The 19,353-nt window shown below is 36.8% G+C and overlaps 1 protein-coding gene across 1 annotated transcript; it reads right to left on the bottom strand.

The window, feature by feature from the left end:
• Positions 1 to 2,035: 2,035 nt before the first annotated feature.
• LOC120635234 (phosphate carrier protein, mitochondrial-like) lies at positions 2,036 to 16,817 on the bottom strand. Its single transcript, XM_039906188.1, has 9 exons — positions 16,728 to 16,817; positions 14,675 to 14,777; positions 13,797 to 13,893; positions 10,356 to 10,525; positions 9,688 to 9,849; positions 8,714 to 8,893; positions 7,361 to 7,498; positions 4,239 to 4,370; positions 2,036 to 2,916 (listed from the first exon to the last, which is right to left on the bottom strand). Exons 2-9 carry the CDS (start codon positions 14,771 to 14,773, stop codon positions 2,830 to 2,832), a joined length of 1,065 nt encoding a protein of 354 aa, XP_039762122.1. The 5' UTR covers positions 14,774 to 14,777; positions 16,728 to 16,817; the 3' UTR covers positions 2,036 to 2,829.
• Between the last annotated feature and the right edge of the window lie 2,536 nt (positions 16,818 to 19,353).

The raw sequence follows: 19,353 nt of genomic DNA, 5'->3' as shown, positions 1-19,353 counted from the left end.
TATGCGATAAAAGTAGCTGAATTAGTTTATATTATCCACAAATTAGAAATCGACAAGGTTTCTAGCAAAAATCGATGTTTCCCCATTGAGTTATACGATTAGATTGGAGAAGACTCGAATCTCATCTTGTCATATTGGTATACTATCTTTTTCATTTTACACTGTTTAATTTTTTTTAAACTCTTCGTTATCCAGCCGCTAAGTAAGCGTTCATTGTGTTATGGTTTCTAAGATGACTGATTAATATTTCTATGAATAATATACATAAATACTTTTAATATACAGATATTGAAACACATTCATGACACATGTTTCCCAAGTAACGGGAATCGAACCTGCAGCCTTGGAATCAGAATGCAGCAGAGTTGGCCGTCAAAAATATAATTAACTATACTCTACACATACATAAAGAAAATCTCTCTTATTATTTTGTCATACTAAAAATTATAATATAATATACATATATAAACTTAAGAGTTTAGCTCATGAGCGCGAAAACTTCGAAAAGTTTTTGAAGATATTTTTTTTTCACAACAGCGACATGGCTATAATAATAATAATAATAATAATAATAATAATAATAATAATAATAAATGATCGCGCTATTCTTACAGATAAGACCATACACTATAATAGACCAGATATAATTCTACAGGATAAATTAAGAAAAACCACTTACCTCATAGATATTGCAGTTCCTAATACCCATAATATACAGAAAACAGTAAGTGAAAAAATTAGCAAATACACTGAACTTAAAGAAGAAATTACGAGAATCTGGAAACAAGCCAAAGTGTATGTGGTACCTATTGTTATCTCTACTACAGGGGTTATTCCCAATAGTCTTCTACATAGCTTAAAAATAATAGGTCTGGAAGAATCTCTCTACATCGGTTTGCAAAAAGCTGCCATTTTAAATACGTGTAGAATAGTAAGAAAGTTTTTGCAGGTTGACGAAAGCATTGGTTTAACATAAAAACACACCACTGCATTTACTTGGTTAAGGCCCGTAAATGCAGTTAAAACCAGCCAAGAGCTGAGAAATACAAACACTTCCAAATAATAATAATAATAATAATAATAAGTTTATTTCAATTAACAGTTACACAGTAAATTAAAAACAGTACAAAATAAGGCAAACATAAGGTAATGTGTATCATGAAACCCAAATTCGATAATACTACTATAGTGCAAGACTGAGTCGCAAGTTATTATCGCCCATCTCTGGAGCGAGAATCATACACTTAAATTAAAAAAGCTGCCATTTTAAATACGTGTAGAATAGTAAGAAAGTTTTTGCAGGTTGACGAAAGCATTGGTTTAACATAAAAACACACCACTGCATTTACTTGGTTAAGGCCCGTAAATGCAGTTAAAACCAGCCAAGAGCTGAGAAATACAAACACTTCCAAATAATAATAATAATAATAAGTTTCTTTCAATTAACAGTTACACAGTAAATTAAAAACAGTACAAAATAAGGCAAACATAAGGTAATGTGTATCATGAAACCCAAATTCGATAATACTACTATAGTGCAAGACTGAGTCGCAAGTTATTATCGCCCATCTCTGGAGCGAGAATCATACACTTAAATTAAATCTAGTGAGATAAATAAAAATAGAAACCTAAAAAAAACTTTTGAATTAATTTCAATTGAAAGCATTGATAAACTCAATTTTCTCACTAAGAAAAAAAAAAGAAAATTATTTAGAAAAATTAAATTAATAATATGGTGTATAAGAAAAATGCTATATATCAGTGCATAATAGTTATTATATCAATAGCGGTAGTTTCAGACCACCAGGTCTCCTACCACAATGAGAAGGTGTTAAGGCAATAGTCTGGGGAAGTTCCACAACATATCAGTTCCTAAAAAATGCTGTGCAGTAAACTTCAATTATTTTTAATATAACTTAAGAGCATTAATGGTAAGGACATCGGAGGGATTAAAGGGGCTGTCGGTGTTCGTCAATAAAAAAATTATAAAAAAAAGTCAAAGCAAAAATATCGGTAGAGAATTGAAACAATCACACTTTGTATCTATTGTATCATTTATTATCAGACAGATTGCTCACACAATCTTTGGTGCAATCAACGAACGATCAACAATCAATCGACAAAAAAAAATAAAAATAAATAGAAAATAAAAATTTATTGGGACAATCAAATAAATAAAGACATGATTTACATACTATCATAACGGAATATCACTTGTCTACGATACATATATATTACATAGGGGAATACTTGACATCCGCACATTGGCTGCTATCGCGTGTCGATAGTCGCTTGTGCGACTAATTTAGTTGTTCAGGCGACTAGCTAGTCGCTTTAGCAACTAACAATAGAAAAAGAAAATTCTGCGAGGCGACTAAATAAATCGCTCACGGGATTTATATTAAAAATTTAACATGAGTCGCGTGATCGTCACCTCAGATACTTCAAACGGCAATCCAGTCGCTCAAGCAACTTACATTTGAAAAATCAGAAGATGAAGCGACTACATCTGTCTCATGCGCGTCTTTATAAACGCCAGGGTTATACAAAATCGACTGACTGCAGCAACTATCGCTCACGAGATACAAGCCAATGTGCGGTTAATATTAGGCGTATGTCCACCATTGTTTTCACGACTTCACTGTATTTTATTAAACAGTTTAAAGACACTGGATTGTAGCAAAATCGCTAGTTATTATCACGCGATTTATATACTTATTATAATGAATTTCTGGCCAAGTTTATACACATGGGGTGTACAGTGAAGTCGTAAAAGCGACTATCATACAACGCCACGCGATGTAAGTCTACGCAATAGTACCAGTTCACTTAAGACTTAGCTGCTTCAGCCTCGAGCCTCTTTCGCATGGACTCTGGCATCTCGGCGGGTGGTGGTCGGGGCATTCTCAGGTACACCTGCATGCGAAAATAGGTTTACATACACGCAGAAATAAGTGTCTATTTTGAATGGTTTCCTATGGTCTCATACGTCGTGTTATCCACACAATTATTATTCGGTAGGAACAATTGGTTATTTATAATAATCATTTAGTACTAGGAATAGCTATACGCGCGACTGCAGCCGTTTTTACGACTTTGATTTACTTCTGCAGAGCTAGCAGGGGCAGGAGACAAAAATTATATTCCCTGATATTATTAACGTGTCCACCTGCTAAAGTTCGAGAACATGGAATAGGAGAAGTTTACTTCCGATTATTATCACACATATATTATTCGGATATTATTTCCACTTGTGCGCCAGTGCTCTGAGAGTTCAACAAGCTGAGGGAGAAGATAAATTGGTATCCTCTCCCCTGGGATATAACTGTCTCCTGCCCATTCTAGCCGTGCTGGTGGTCAATACTGAAACTGCTATGAGTACTTTACAAAGACAAAGTTAAAATAAAAAAATCTTTATTCAAGCAAGCCGGGCCTTCACGACGTTCTTTTACAATAAGAATTTACCTACATTGCATAAAAAATGTGTACACTACTTCACCGGAGGCAATGTAACTTTTTAAAGAACAAAAACTTTTGCAGGGCCTCTGGTGATCCAAGGATGCCAATCTTGGTGAGTCAAGTTTCAGTGTTACCTTCTAACTATCCTGATAAATAATACGTAAAGCAAAAACTTTGTACCGAAACTTTTACGAAAATCGCGTGGACGGAGGAGAAAGAAATTTCTCACACTTACTTTATTACAGAGAATGAGTGCAGAATGAATGCTATTTTTTTTATATTCTGCATAAAAATACGTTAAACCAATTTAAAAAAATCATTACACACACACTATAATGTACCATCTCTTGCATCTATGGCCACTTTTGCACGTCTACATTGTTTACTGTATACTCCTTACTGTTTCTTTTTCTGTATGTTATACGTGCAATAAAGTATTTCTTCTTCTATATACTATTTACTATATATTATACTATATACTATTTTCAGTATTCACATAAGACATATTAAAAATGTAGCCTTGACAAAATCTGTGATTATAGAAGTTTAATCTTTTACAACAGAACCTTAATAATCTTTAAACTTATAACTTCTTAGAATTTCGAACACTAAATATCTGGTTTTGTTTTTAAATTAAATTTAACAAATTGTATAAATTATCACTACCTCGCTACGAGGTAGAGGACCTCTAAAAAAAGAAAGCTTTCACTGGGCTAGATAAAAAAATTACAATTAAAGTCAAAATGGCGGACTTTTATGTCCGAAAGTTTCCCTCTTACCTTAACGGCGTCATAGATGAACCATTGCAGTGCGGTGAGGGTACCGATCATCACGATCCTGGGCCCAAGACCCTTCCACACGCCAGCCCAGCCAAGCTTGCTGATGATGGAGCCAGCCGTCGCGGTCTTATCCTGAAATTACATGTAAACACGTGTTTGATGGGGGGGCAATCAATGCCAAGGTATACTGGCTCAGCTGGATATGTCAGGGTATCGGGTGTGTCATCTTTTTTTTTTATTTCACTACAAGTTAGACCTTGACTGCAATCTCACTTGGTGGTAAGTGATGATGCAGTCTAAGATGGTAGCGGGCTAACATGTTTGGTAGTATGGTAGTCATGTCCCTAAACACTAAATCGCTTAGCAGCATGCCTTTGTCAGTAGGGTGGTAACTAGACACGGCCGAAGCCTCTTACCAGACCAGACCAGACCAGACCAAAGAAAACTTAGAAATTATAAATTCCTATATTGCCCCTGCCGGTAATAGAACCCGGGACCTCCCACTTAAATTCACAGAGCTCACCGTTGCGTCAGGCACAGAGAAAATTGTTTTGTCCTACTTGTTTGCGTGCCTAATGCCCGTGTCCAGGTAATACAATGTCAGTGTCACAAGTTTAAAAAAAAATATTAAGGCCACCTGCCAGAAGCAAGGTAGGTACTTATTCCTTAGTACTTTTAACACCATCTTCAGCTAAATGTCCTTCTAATAAGCAAATACTTGTATTATTATAATGCAAATAATGTCAATAGCATTAAGTGACGTTTAATGTAATTATTCGTTATAAGTTATAGCGGAAGCTCCAAAGGTCTGAATATGCTTCCAGAAAACAATAAAATCCATTGATGCATCACTGGGTAGGCATGCATGTCTTTTCTTAGTGCTCAGTAAATGCCAAATAGCATATTCATTTTCAAGTAATGAAATTTTAAATTATTTTAATTTTCTAGAAATGGATGTAATTTCTGTAATTAAAGATTATTATTATATTATTACAGAATCTATCATTAATTGATTGTAATTTTTTCTTAATAATGCTAAATTTTATTATAAATAAAAACACTATTACAAATTTCAAACATAATTAAAAAAAAAAAAAACAACATCCACCTCTCCGCTTGCGCTATTCAATGCCCAAGCGGTCGGCGGTCAGGGCTCCAGAGTACAGAGTAAGGAATCTCCTCACAATACGCGCCGTTTCAATGACTACTTCCTTCTGTATCAGACTCTATACTATATTACATATTTCATTTTTACGACTATAGTATATTACAGCTAATAGACCTGCTATTAGCTGTAATATACTATAGTCGTAAAAATGTAATAGGCCCGTTTTGACATTTGTGCAAGACCATAGAATGTAACTTGGAACGAAACTGAAAGAAACAATAAAATAAAAATCAATTAAATACGGTGTTTTAAAAAATACGTAAATTTTTTTGGTACATTAAATAATATGAAAGAATATATCGCGAGTATTCTTTTTGCGCTTACTTTATGCAACAAAGCATATATGCATGCAATTTATAATTGTTGCGAAACGTTCCGAAAACAGTTACGTTCTCAGTCTTTTTTTTATACTAGAGCTGTAACCATTTTTTACTGAATATCAAAAAAAAATTTGGTGTAGTAATCTTTACTGCAAAGAATGAGCTTGGTTCTCAAAATGGGTTCTAAATAAAGAGTCTGAGTTGATGTATGACTGAAGAGTTCCCCCGCGCGCACTGCGCAGTTTTTCGTTCCTCATCTTGTAAAGTTGAGTGTGTTTGATATATATTGTTTACTATTACGTTAACTATGGCTCTTCTATTTTGGACATTAATTTAAACATAGTGATTTGACACGATTTTTGTGTTTGTTGTTATATAGTACTAACTCTGTTTCAACATGTTGGAAAGTGGATGTATAATCAACAGCCAGTCACGCGTATTGGTTGTGAAGTTAAAGGAATACTTTGAACGAACGAACGAACACTTTACAATACATAATAATATCAATCAAGTACCGATACAAACTTGAATTGATTTATCGTGAGTATCGAGTCCCGAGTCTTATGGTTCGTAACTAGTTACGTCGCGATGACAAATGTCAAAACGGGCCTATTACTTTTTTACGACTATAGTCGGTGATAATCGTACGATCCCAGTAGATCAATGCACTGCGATATTCAAGAACTGACGCAGGGTTGTACCTATAGTAAGGCATCTCAAAATCGATAAGGCCATACCGAAGAGCGAGTTCTTGACGAATTTAATAATAAATAATAAAAAATAAAATATACTACCACAATACACACACCACGATCTAGTCCTAAAGTAAGCGTAGCTTGTGTTATGGGTACTAAGATAACTGTTGAATATTTTTATGAATAATATACATAAATATTTATAATATACATATAAACACCCAGACACTGAATAACATTCATGTTCATCACACAAAGATTTTCCAGTTGTGGGAATCGCACCCACGGCCTTGGACTCAGAAAGCAGGGTCGCTGCCCACTGCGCCAATCGGCCGTCAAATCCAATCAATTATCCTATCAACTTGATTATTCCTGAGGGACTCCCCAGGGCGATGACACGGTATATGTCTATATTATTATTATTATTATTATTATTAAACTTGGTATCCGAAATTGTTTTCGAGAAAAACTCTAGGTTGAAATACGGATAGACGGATTGACAGACATTCCCGGAATATGAAATATATTTATACTGCACTGACATGCCTGCAATAAAATAACATGATTATTATTAGTGTCCAATCAAACCAGCAGCAGTTAGGTTGAACAGAGTTAGATTATGTTTTTTTGTTTAAAAGGTGAATTAGTCCGGATTGGTCTTAGTTATGCTTGATGAACACTGGTCCACCAAGATGGCCGCCGTTGCTTAAATTTTTTTTCCCATTTCCTTTAATATGCCTATTTTTTTTTTTTTAAGTTATACTCCTTTTGGCGCGTTAGGGAAAAATGATTACAGTAAATTTTTACGATGCGCACACCGTCACAAAAAACCGACACCCTGAAGTGAGTTATAAGGTTTGACAGTGTACCTTTTCAATTGTCAACTCAATATACATATTTATTGCGTGACGTGATATGTATAAGTGTGACGTGACGCACCTGGTTCAGCTTGGAGACGACGGTGTCAGCGGGATGGGAGACGATGGCGCAGAACACACCGGCGATGTAACCCGCAGCGAATGTTACTACCAGTTGCTCGCCCTTTGTGCACTGGTCACGGGGCTTCGGCACCACGTACTGCGGAAATTCATAACCAATGTAGTACACTTATTCTATTATAAAAGTAATAATTGAAGAATTAAACAAATGGACAACTTAACAGTGGCGTGCATAGTAGTACGAGTGGCTTTGTAAGAGTCATTAAAAGCCTTAAGTATTTATAAATCGTGCTGGAGATTTTCTTCATTTTATATCATCTGCATACCCTGTGCATAACCTCTATGCACGCCACGGATTAAGCTTATTTGTGAGGGAATAAAAAATAAAGACTACCGACCGATATAAACAGAGTGATTCCAGCAGTGGACTGTGCCGAAAACATCCAGTAGTATATAAAGAGGTTATTTAAGGTTCGAGTATTTATCGATCAAAGCAAGTCCCAATAAAATGTCATCAGCTCATTCAATCAGCTGTAAACAGAGCTTACAGTCAATAACTGTTATGTCCATATATCCTAAGCGTGTTCCGGTACTGAGTACATTTTGGAAGATTATTATATACAACATGTAACCGAATTACGAAATACTGTTGAAGGTTGCGTAACTGTATATGCTAAGGAATCACCCTGTAAAAATATTAAATCAAAAGAAAGCATATTTATTTTTCCATACAAACTAATTTAAAACATTCCAAGTGTTTATGACAACCCTATTGAAGATGAAAGACCGACACGCGCATAGTACCTACGCTGCGCTATACGCACTTAAATACCATACGATTTAGCAGTTGACAGTAATTGTTTTACCTCTAATGTTTGAAACGTTTACCATAACATGGGAAAACTGGAGTTTATAACTCGTACTGGAAGTACGAGTTTTATTTTAATTACAAATTTTCTTCATTTTATATCATCTGCATCCACGCCACTGACCCCGCGGAATGTTACTTCCCATGTTAAGGTAAACGTTTCAAACATTAGAGTTAAAACAATTACTGTCAACTGCTAAATGGTATGCAGTAACTAACTAACCGCCTCTTCTAGTAACACTACTATAGTGGAGTGGTTTTTGATGCGCCACTGCGCGGGGCGTTTTCACTGTTATTTGACACAATGCACTGCACGCAATAATGGTTGAATGCGGTTTCTGTATATTCATAATTCTGTGTCCATTCCAATTTCAGATAGCTTCAAGTAACTAGTACTACTACTACTACTACTGACTACAAAGAAGTTACTAACAAAGAAACTATCGCATTGACATTATATTGTAATAGAGTAGGTCAGTAACTTACGTGGTACAGTAACTCCAGGGTCTTCTCGAAGCAGGCGAACTTCATCATGGTGTACGGGATCTGTCTGCCCCACAGAGGCACCAGGCCCTTGTAGAAAGTGCCGTAGCCTTCGTTCTGCACCATCTTGGGCCAAGCCTCACGCAGTGTAGACGCGAAACCGGGCATGGTTTGGATTCGGACCTGAAAGCAAGACAGATTTTAATATACTGAATGTATTACATTAAATATGCGTTTTATATATTTTTTATGATTTGTGTTGAATTTTTATTAATTAATTTACTATCATATGAAAATCTGTCATATTTTGCTACTGTTCATAAACAAAATAAACTAAAACATAACTAATTAAATATTAATTGTAATTATATAGCCTTAATTGAATTAATTGTAATTAATCTAATTCTGAATGTTATTTATTATTTTTAAATGGGCTAAAAATTGTTCTGTATATTTTTTTGTAACATCTAAATGATTTTTTTTTGCAAATAAATGATTGATTGATGATTAATAAAGTCAAAAGTAAAAAAAAAACTTTATTGAAGAAGGCCGGTAGTCACATATGATGCGTCCATTACATGAGAAATGTGAACACGGTAGTGAGATGATAGCGATAACCAAATTCGTAAACTTAAAACTAAAGCTTATGGACTATTTTTTTATTCCTCGACTGCAATCTTACCTGGTGGCAAGTGAAGATGCAGTCTAAGATGGTAGCGGGCTAACCTGTTAGGGAGTATGGTAGACATACCCCTAATCGGTTTCTACGCGACATCGAGGCGATTGATGATGATGATGATGACTAAATCGCTAAGCGTCTTTACCAAACCTTTGGTAACTAACCACGGACGGCCGAAGCCTCCCACTAGACCAGACCAGAGAAAATTCAGAAATTATAAATTCCAATTGTAAACTAAAACTTAAATTCATAGCGCTCACCGTTGCACACATGAGGTCGTATTCCTCCATAACCATACCTTAGCGGCCTCTAGCGGCGAGAGCGCGATGTCGGCGATGAACTCGGCGGAGGCGGAGGCGGCGAGGTACACGAAGGTACGGTAGACGTACGCAGTCTCCTCATCTAACATGCCGGAGTAGCCCACCTTGAACACCTCGTAGAAGCCGAACTTGCACAGACCCTGCGGAATTAAATGATGGGTTAGTAGTTAGTTAGTGTGTGACAGTGACAGTGAGTGAGTGAGTGAGTGAGTGAGTGAGAGTCGGTGAATAAGAGAACCAGTGAGTGAGTGGAGGGAAAGTCAGTCAATGATTGAGTGAGTGAGTGAGTGGAGGGTCAGTGAGTAGTGGAGTCAGATAGTGAGTGGAGAGTCTGAGTGAGTGGAGAGTCTGTGAGTGAGTGGAGAGTCTGTGAGTGAGTGGAGAGTGTGTGAGTGAGTGGAGAGTCTGTGAGTGAGTGGAGAGTCAGTAAGTGAGTGCAGAGAGTCTGTGAGTGAGTGAGTGGAGGGTCAGTGAGTGAGTATGTGAGTGGAGTCAGATAGTGAGTGGAGAGTCTGTGAGTGAGTTGAGAGTCTGTGAGTGAGTGGAGAGTCAGTAAGTGAGTGCAGATAGTCTGTGAGTGAGTGAGAGAGAGTCAATGAGCTCAAGCCTTGCGGACCTGCGGAGGGGCCCCCTTAGGGTTACTTACTTGCATGGAGTACCCGATGAAGGTAGGCGCCCATCCCTTAGCCAGCCCTCGCATGCCCTCCTCCCGAACGGACACCTTGAAGCCGTTCACCACATTCTTGTACTTCTCCGCGTCGACTTGCAGCCGGCACTTGACCAGGTCGAGAGGCACGACGGCCGTATGTGTGATACCTAAGATATAAAAAAGTGTTTCGAACATTTTGTATGGAAGCTGGCATAACAACCCGGCGCCATTTTTATTATTTTTCGAAATCGCGGCTCGCGATGACAGTGGTATGAGGGAAAATTTATATAACGTAGTGCTCCAAATTGATTGTTACAATACCCATACTTCTTTAAAAAAAAAAAAAACAAAATTGCGCTGCCATACCAGTTTTTTTTTATTCTACAAGTTAGCCCTTGACTGCAATCTCGCCTGGTGGTAAGTGATGATGCAGTCTAAGATGTTAGCGAGCTAGCCTGTTAGGGAATATGGTATATCTACGTGTTATCGCACCGGAATACCAAATCACTTAGTGGCTCGTTTTTGTCGGTGGGGTAGTAATTAGCAACGGCTGAAGCCTCCCACCAGACCAGACCGAAGAAATTCAGAAATTATAAATTCTTAAATTGCCCCTCCCGGGAGTCGAACCCGGGATCTCCTCCTTAAACTCATAGCACTCATCGTTGCACCAGGGTTGTCGTTAATCGTAAATATATTTGAAAAATACGATGCAGCTTGGAACCGCCACGCTGTCGCCATGCTAGTTGGTGGGCTTTGAGTATTTAGTATGAGTGGTTACCAAAGACTGATTTTGCTCTGCATGGGGGGCTAGCCCAGTTTTCGAACATCATGATGGGTACCTCAGTATTACAGTTTCGTAATTGCAGAGAAAACGTTTTGGAGGTCGCATACTTTACGAGTCACGAGAAATGACAAGTCTGGCCTTGCGCCAACGTTTTTCGTACTACCAATTGTTGTATAATGATTTCAAATGTACCGATTGAATATGATCTTTTGTGATTAATGGATACCAGTGATATACTGTGCAACATCAACGTTGTCAACCTAATAATAAAAACCGTAAAAAAACGTGTGTGTACTTATGTACACGCGTTAGAAGTTATACTTCTTTGGCGTAACAAGATAAAAATCATTCATCAAAATTTATCTTTCACCACCTTCTACGTTTGTAGAAAAAACGACACTAACAATAGAAAAAAGGTATTTAATACCAAATGGAAATCTGAAATGTTGACTATAGCTAACTTCATGACCTGACGCAAGCCACGAAGTGAAAACGGTGTGAAACGGTTTTGTCCAGCACTTGGTATACCATTGACTTTTTTTCTTGATCACTTTTGTAACGGAAACGGTAGGCTATAATATCGTACTATTCCCATGGCAATACCGTAACGAAGGCCTCGGACCACCTTTTTCCAAACAAAAAATTCGATTGACACTTTTGGCCAATACTCAGAATGGATGTAAGTCCCCGTCTCGTGGTACAAAGGAACTCCTCATCATTGATACTGCTATTTGCCAGCAGGTTCGGCGAAACAGAAAAAATCTCATGGCTGCTTGGATTGATTACAAGAAGGCCTATGATTCGGTGCCTTAATATTTATTAATATCATAATTTTTTTTTTCATTCTAAATCATCATCAAGCTATGACAGCATCTTAAAATATGAAATAAATATAAAACTCAACCAAACACCTCCGAAAAACATTAGGTTCGCTGTAATCGTAGATACATTTCGTAATATAAAAAAAAAAAAAAATAAATCATTCTACTTCAGGTCGGCGACCCATGTAAAAAATTGAGAGATTAACATAAATATAAAAGACACTCAGATTTCAAAAAAATAAATAAAACAAAACAATAATTAATTAAAATCAAACATTAAAACTAAAAATTTAAATTAGAATAAATAAAATTAAAATTCAACTATTTTTTATTATTTCATGTTTGGAATCTGGTGCACTTTTAATATAAGCGATGTTGCTATAAAAAGACAAACAATAAGTCAATTCGATAAGATAAAGTAATCTAACCTTGTCCGTGATTGAAGACACAAAATTGGAATTCGGTCACGACTCAAGTTCGAAATGCATGATGCGTACATAAGTTGACAATGACACATTACTGGTTAACAAAAAAATGATAGAATTCATTATTTTTGAACCTAGTAACCAAGCGATTTAGCGTTCCGGTACGGTGCCGTGTGGAAACCGATATACCCCAAACAGGCCAGAGCCACCGTCATTGTTTACCACCGGGTGAGATTACAGTCAAGGATAATCAACCAGCAGTAAAAAGATAATTGTTCCACCAGCGCTTCGTTAGCGTTGTGTAATGTTTATGTGTCTATGTTATTCTCAAACCCAACATTTTACTACCATTTTTTTGTTAAATAAAAAATAAATAAAATAAATATACTACGACAATACACACATCGCCATCTAGCCCCAAAGTAAGCGTAGCTTGCGTTTTGGGTACTAGGATAGCTGATGAATACTTTTATGAATATAATACACATAAATACTTATAATATACAGATAAACACCCAGACACTGAAAAACATTCACGTTCATTACACAAACATTTTTCCAGTTGTGGGAATCGAACCCACGGCGCCTTGGACGCGGAAAGCAGGGTCACAGCCCACTGCGCCAACCGGCTGTCAAGGTGTTTTTATTTATTAGAAAATACCATTATGAAAAAAAAAATCTTTTTTTTAAATGTTACTGAACATATAAATGTGTTTCCCTTCTTGCACAGTAGTAATAGTTCAGCTGTTATATCATCATCACATTAACCCATTACCGGCCCACTACAGAGCACGGGTCTCCTCCCACAATGAGAAGGGGTAAGGCAATAGTCCACCATGCTGGCCCACTGCGGATTGGTGGACTCCACACACCTTTCAGAATATTATGTAGAACTCTCAGGCATGCCAGTTTCCTCACTATTTTTTCCTACACCGTTGAAGCCTGATGAATATGAAGAATACTTTGATGACTTAAAACGCACATAACATAGACAAGTTTTTTTACCTATAGACATCGCCTAAACCAATAGGCACTCGAATTAGGCGATGCCAAGGTTTAGTAAAAACGTGCATGAGTGTGTAAAAAGATATTTTACAAACTAACGAGGTATGTGTTTGAGTGGATTCCTGTATGGTTTGGATTCACAGATGGAGCCGGTAAGTGGCGCTGCGATCGTGATCTAGATATTGTTTTCAAATTTTTATTCATACGAAGTTTTACTACTATATGGACTATAGGGTCTCTATAGTCCTTATAGTTTGGAAATAAAACTAGACCCGGTAGGTGGCGAAGCAATTAGGTCCTTTTTTTAAGATATTAAAAACGGTGATAATCGATTTGGTGCAGACGATGTTGCGTGGTCAGCTTGTGTATATATATGTGCAACAAAATTTGAAATAGGACTTACCGCAGGATAGCACGCCGCCTAATCCGCAGAGCGCGAAATATTTTGGCGATGCGAATTCGCACGAGTCCTCCTGCACAACTGCTGATGCGGCCATCGCCTGCCACAATAATGCCAGCACTATTAATAACAAGGTACAATAAACCCAGCACTATTAATAACAAAATAAAATAATGCAGGCAGCATTATTAATAACAAGTCACAATAATGCAAGAATTATTAACAACAAGTCACAATAATGCAAGAATTATTAATAACAAGTGACAATAACGCCAGTAAAATTTATTGTAAGGTTAATAGCCCTCAACTCTCATAATCTAATGGTCACAGGGCACCCGCGATGCGAGGCAGACGTTACTCTGCACGCATTAAGCACGCAGTGGCGCTCGCACGCACACGTGCTTCGCGACACACCCCTCACGCATGAGTTCTCATCATTGGGCTTTTATTAAATACTAATCGCTAGCTAGATTATTGGGACAGCTGGTTGTTCTGAAACTTCTCGCTATAAATAGATACGACTCTCCTATTTACAAGTTATATATTTAACTCCATGTAGGAATGTATGGCTGCCTGGAGGCAGAAATAGTAATTTGTAACTTTTGGATATTTAATATCTCATTTAAGATTTTTTTTTTTTTTGGTTTATTTTTGTTTTCAATTATTTTATTATATAATAGTGTAGATGGGTTATATACCTTGTTAAATTTATTATTATTATTATTAATATTAAAAACGCAAGTGATTAAAGCGAGTCCACACGCTGTTATTCAAATTTGTGTTGTTTATTTGTTGAATTTTGGTCAACTAAAATCGAACCATATGAGCCTGTTATAAGAGTACCAACTAAATGTTGTATAAAACAGTTTAAAAGCACTGACCTGTGTGTTGGACGCGGGCAGAGCTGGCTCGCAGTGCGCGTTGGCGAGTGGGCCGCGGAACGGCGAGTTGCGCGCCGCCTCCAATAGGGACGAGAACATATTTCTGTGAAAGAACAATAATTAAAATGAGTTACTATACTATGCCAACTAAATATATAAAGGACGGAAGGATATGGTAGTCTGCGGAACTCCTGTCTCAGATATACAATGAAAATTAAGCTTCATTTGCTATGCTTCGTGTTATTTAATTTCTTCAATCCTTATACTCCACACCAAACAGATCTTTTGCAATGTACTCTCTACACGTGTGTTGCTCTCGAGTGGACACTGTAGCATCTTCAGGAGATGTTGACTTTACAAATGCATAATTGTTAAGAAATAATTCCTAAGGATACTTCGGTGTCAAGTTTTTTTATTTAATTAAGCCTGTTCAAACAAACAAAAAACAAAATCTTCAACTTTCAGAGTTCCATTGCAGCTGTATCACTTGAAACTCCCTGATTCGCTCCTGCCTGTTCTTCCAGTGAGAGGTTTACCCCAATGTTGCATAATCCAATGTTAGTCACGCCAGCATTAAGGTATCAATGAGCAATAAGGTAAATGTTCATCAGTACTTCCCCTAGTTTTTAATCTGAGTAAAAACTAGGAGAACACAGTAAGAACTCAACTCTAGCTTTTGCTACCAGAGACAGCAATCCAAAAAAGTTACATGTACTTCATACATGCACTGCCTACTCTGAAGACACTGCAGTTTATGTGAAGATGTTAGTAAAAGTGAACATGTGTGAAGTGAAGTGAAGTGAAGTGAAGTGAAGTGAAGTGAAGTGAACCTAAAGTTGGACACAGTCATCCCATACCATAAAAAAAATTTTACAAGCTTATACTGCAGTGTTGTAGGTTGGTGGGTTTAGTTAATATATTGGAAGTGTTAATTAAGGGGTAAGCCCTCAAACCTGTATCTCCTATGAGAGACAAGGGCATATGCCCATCCTTGAGATATTAATAGAATGCTGATGATGACTATAACCGATAACCACTGCCTTAGTGGTCTAGTGGTTAGCATGTTCAAATACACAACACAAGGATTCCTGGGTTTGATTCAAGGTTTGAAACTATATATTTTTTTTTAATGTTCTGTAGAAAAAAATCTAAGTAGGTACCATCTCAAAGTTAAACAATTGTGTCCAAGCCTAGAACAGTACCTCATCCCCATACACATATTCATCTTATTTGGGCATAGGTCTCGTCTCACAATATGAAGGAGTTAAGGCTGTAATCTACTATGCTGGCTAAGTGAGGAATGGTGGACTCCACACACCTTTGAGAACATTATGCAGAACTCTCTGATATACATATTACCTAATGATTTCTTCATAAGTCATATTACGGTTATTCTTTGTTGCTTACTTTAAAAAAACAAGTCCAAAGAAGTGTTAAAGCCAACAATCAAATTTAAGTTTCAACTTAATTAATTTAATGTAATTGAATTACCTTACGTCTAGCTTTTAAATCAATTAGCATAAACTGCTTAATTCTAATTTCAATTCAAGAAGCGTGTTCCTTTTTCAAACTTCCAGTTGTACAACTGGAAGAGGTTAGATCTTCTGACAGGAGATAATCAATATCTCAAATGCAGATGTTAGTATTAACTTACTTAGTAATATTAGTTAAGTTACTATTAAATTAACGTAATTATCACATTGCAAGATAAACTGCGAATGGACAGATCCATAAATTGGCACTAGTTCGAACCAATCAATACATGGGTGGTTCATGTAAAAATTCTTAGCCTACGTGATTTTATATTACAAAAATGGCAAGGAATTTACCAAGGGGTTGAAACAACCCTAAAACCGCGTAAATATTTCGTGTAAATCAAGGATATAGAGCAAGGTCACGTGCAAACATAATTTCATTATCGTTACGTAAGGTAAAATGAGCGAAATTTTCGTAATTTTAAATAAAAAATTAATGCTGTTACTGTAACTTCATTTAAGTACACATAAGTATGATGGTAAAAAGGAATTATAAATAAGATTTTTTATTAACTTACATGTCTTAAATCCGATGTTAAATCGTAACACACTGCACCGCGCTCGACGCACAGTGTAAAGGAAACACAGCAGATCGACAGCAGCACCGTGTCGCACTCGGAAATTATGTAATCTGGGATTATAGGTCTGTGGTAATCACGTGGAAATGTATTGACAGTCCTACAGCATTCTTCATTCAAATTAATTTGACGCGTGGGTGATTGGTAGAACTATTTGTTATAAACTCCGTATATTTTCAGTTGCTCACCAATCTCTAATGTATTTTGATAGCGCTTTTTTTAAAGTTGTGTATTTCATTAATGATATTTGTTTTTTAAAACAAGGATACATTTTTTAATAAGCATAATTTCCCGTTTGCCGACATTATTTGTATGTTTAGTGACCTAATCAGGGTTTAAAAGAGTACCGCTTGTTTATAGGAATAAAAATCTAACGGCAGGTGACGGCACTCGGTTGATATATTGATGATGATGATGCTGACATTCATAAAATCTCTTTTTATTTTGCCTATTTTAACAAACTTGTTTTATTTTTAAGACAAAACCTCTTAATTCCATTATTCATTTTAATTAGTGCATAACAGAAACCTATGATACGAACGAGGTTTTTCCTTAATTTAAACTTCAATTAAATGACCGTTTATGTGTCGTGTCGCAGCATGTTTGTATCCTAACCTCTTTGACAGTGTCACTTGCTTTCTGCGAATTTCTGTCATGGTATTTACAATGTAAACACAATAAAACTAAACACCAAATTACCCACAGATAATCAGGTATAGTATCACCCGAAACCACACTAATACGGTAAAACAAGGCCAAATAATTCTGAATACTATGCAACATGGCCGATAACTTTATAAGTAACATAGGACCAAAATTCAAACCATCATAACAAAAATTAATAGTAGTCTTGTTAGATTATGAGAATCTACATGACGTCACGTAAAAGACAATGTCCAAAGCAAGCACGATTGCACCGGCATTGCCTTGCTAGTTTGGAAATACCAGCCCCAGATCCCTGCATATCACCACGGCCTCCTGTCTGCCGGCGAAGGCCTCCTTACCAGTTAATCCAGAAACCGCCACCAAAACGACAGGATCATCCTACCACGAGCCTTGTTAAACCACCAGCCTGTCAATATCAACCTCCTTGTGTGAGGAAACACTCAAGGAAAGAAGAATTTTCCACCGTGCATCCATGTCATTCTAATAACATAACTTGCAGAAGACCACCTTCAATTTGTGACATCTGTGATGATGACGAAGATATTATTATATATAGTGATACTTTCAGACCGTGTACAGAACAAGACGTTGATCGCGATACCGCAGATGAGAACTGTTTTAGTCAGTCTTACGGCCATGATATATCCAGCAATAACAATTTGCAAGATAAAGATGGTTATAGTGATGAAAACATAAATAGCACGTCGCAGCTATTTCCTTTTCCTTATAAAAATATGCCATCGAGAACCAGTCAGAGTGCTAATACAATACCAACCTATAGAAACGGCGAAAAAAACACGATTCAAAGGCAAAACTTACTGCAAAAAGAGTACGTGAAACCAAATTATCTTGGTCATCCATACTCTCGTAATAATAATCAGCAAGATATAGAAGAGTCAAATAATTATGCCGAAAACAGGTGTCTGCAAAGGTATAAAAGTACACCATCGAGAACGAATCAGAATGCTAATGCATCGACAAGTTACAGAAACGATGACGAAAATGCAATTCAAATGCCAAACTTATTACATACCGAGTACGAGAAAGCGGAGAAGGCTTGCCAAAGCAAATTTTTTGTCAACAGAAGGGATGGGAAGGAGGGAAAAGGAAGGATTACAGATCCTGATATTGTTTCGAATATACAAACCTTAAAAAGGATTGTAAAAGATCTCGATCAGCCGTTAGGATCCAATCTTAGGAATACTAATAGTATACTGACTTCTGATGGTTACCGCAATGAAAATAAGATTCCTGCGATTGTATCTCGGAAACCACAATCCGAATGTTTTCCTCAAGATCTGACTACGAAAGCCACTTCTGGGGAGCGTTTTCAAGATTCAGATGACTCTGATAGCAGCAGATTATGGGAAACAATTCCTTCTTCTCGTCCAGGCTATTCACAACAACAAAAAATTGAATTCAACTCTCAACCAGAAAACGAGAGCTACGGTCAAGGTCAACATGAATTGAACGCTGAACCGATCAGTTCACGCAGAAGTGACTGCAATAATTTCGATATTGAAAATGAGTCTAATTTTCCACCTACAGCTGATGAACGTACACAAAATATCTTCGAAACTATCCCAACAGGAAACACGTGCGAAAAGTGTTGTGGACCATTTGATGAAATGCCTTCGTATCTGCCTAAATGTTATATGGTTAATGAGAACGATGAGTACCAAGAACATCAAACATGCATACAACCCAACAAAGATACATTTGGAAATCAAGATCGTTTGGACGGAAATATGAATATTGAAAATTTTAATCAAAATTATGACACAGCCGAACAAGAAATACGACGTATTGTAAAAGGTCCACGAACTGCTTCAAATAATCCGTCAAATGTGCGTAATAGTCGATTGCGAGCGCCCTGTAATAAAAGTTTTGCTAGATCCAG

Source organism: Pararge aegeria, chromosome 26 (genome assembly GCF_905163445.1).
Source record: "Pararge aegeria chromosome 26, ilParAegt1.1, whole genome shotgun sequence".
Lineage (NCBI taxonomy): Eukaryota > Metazoa > Arthropoda > Insecta > Lepidoptera > Nymphalidae > Pararge > Pararge aegeria.
This window is presented reverse-complemented; position numbering and strand designations above follow the sequence as displayed.

Coding starts and splice junctions, on each gene's coding strand:
- LOC120635234 (XM_039906188.1), bottom strand. CDS start 14,773: ATGTTCTCGTCCCTATTGGAGGCGGCGCGCAACTCGCCGTTCCGCGGC. Junction 9,850..10,355: donor TCATCGGGTACTCCATGCAA/GTAAGTAACCCT, acceptor TTAATTCCGCAG/GGTCTGTGCAAGTTCGGCTT. Junction 4,371..7,360: donor TCGTCTCCAAGCTGAACCAG/GTGCGTCACGTC, acceptor ATGTAATTTCAG/GATAAGACCGCGACGGCTGG.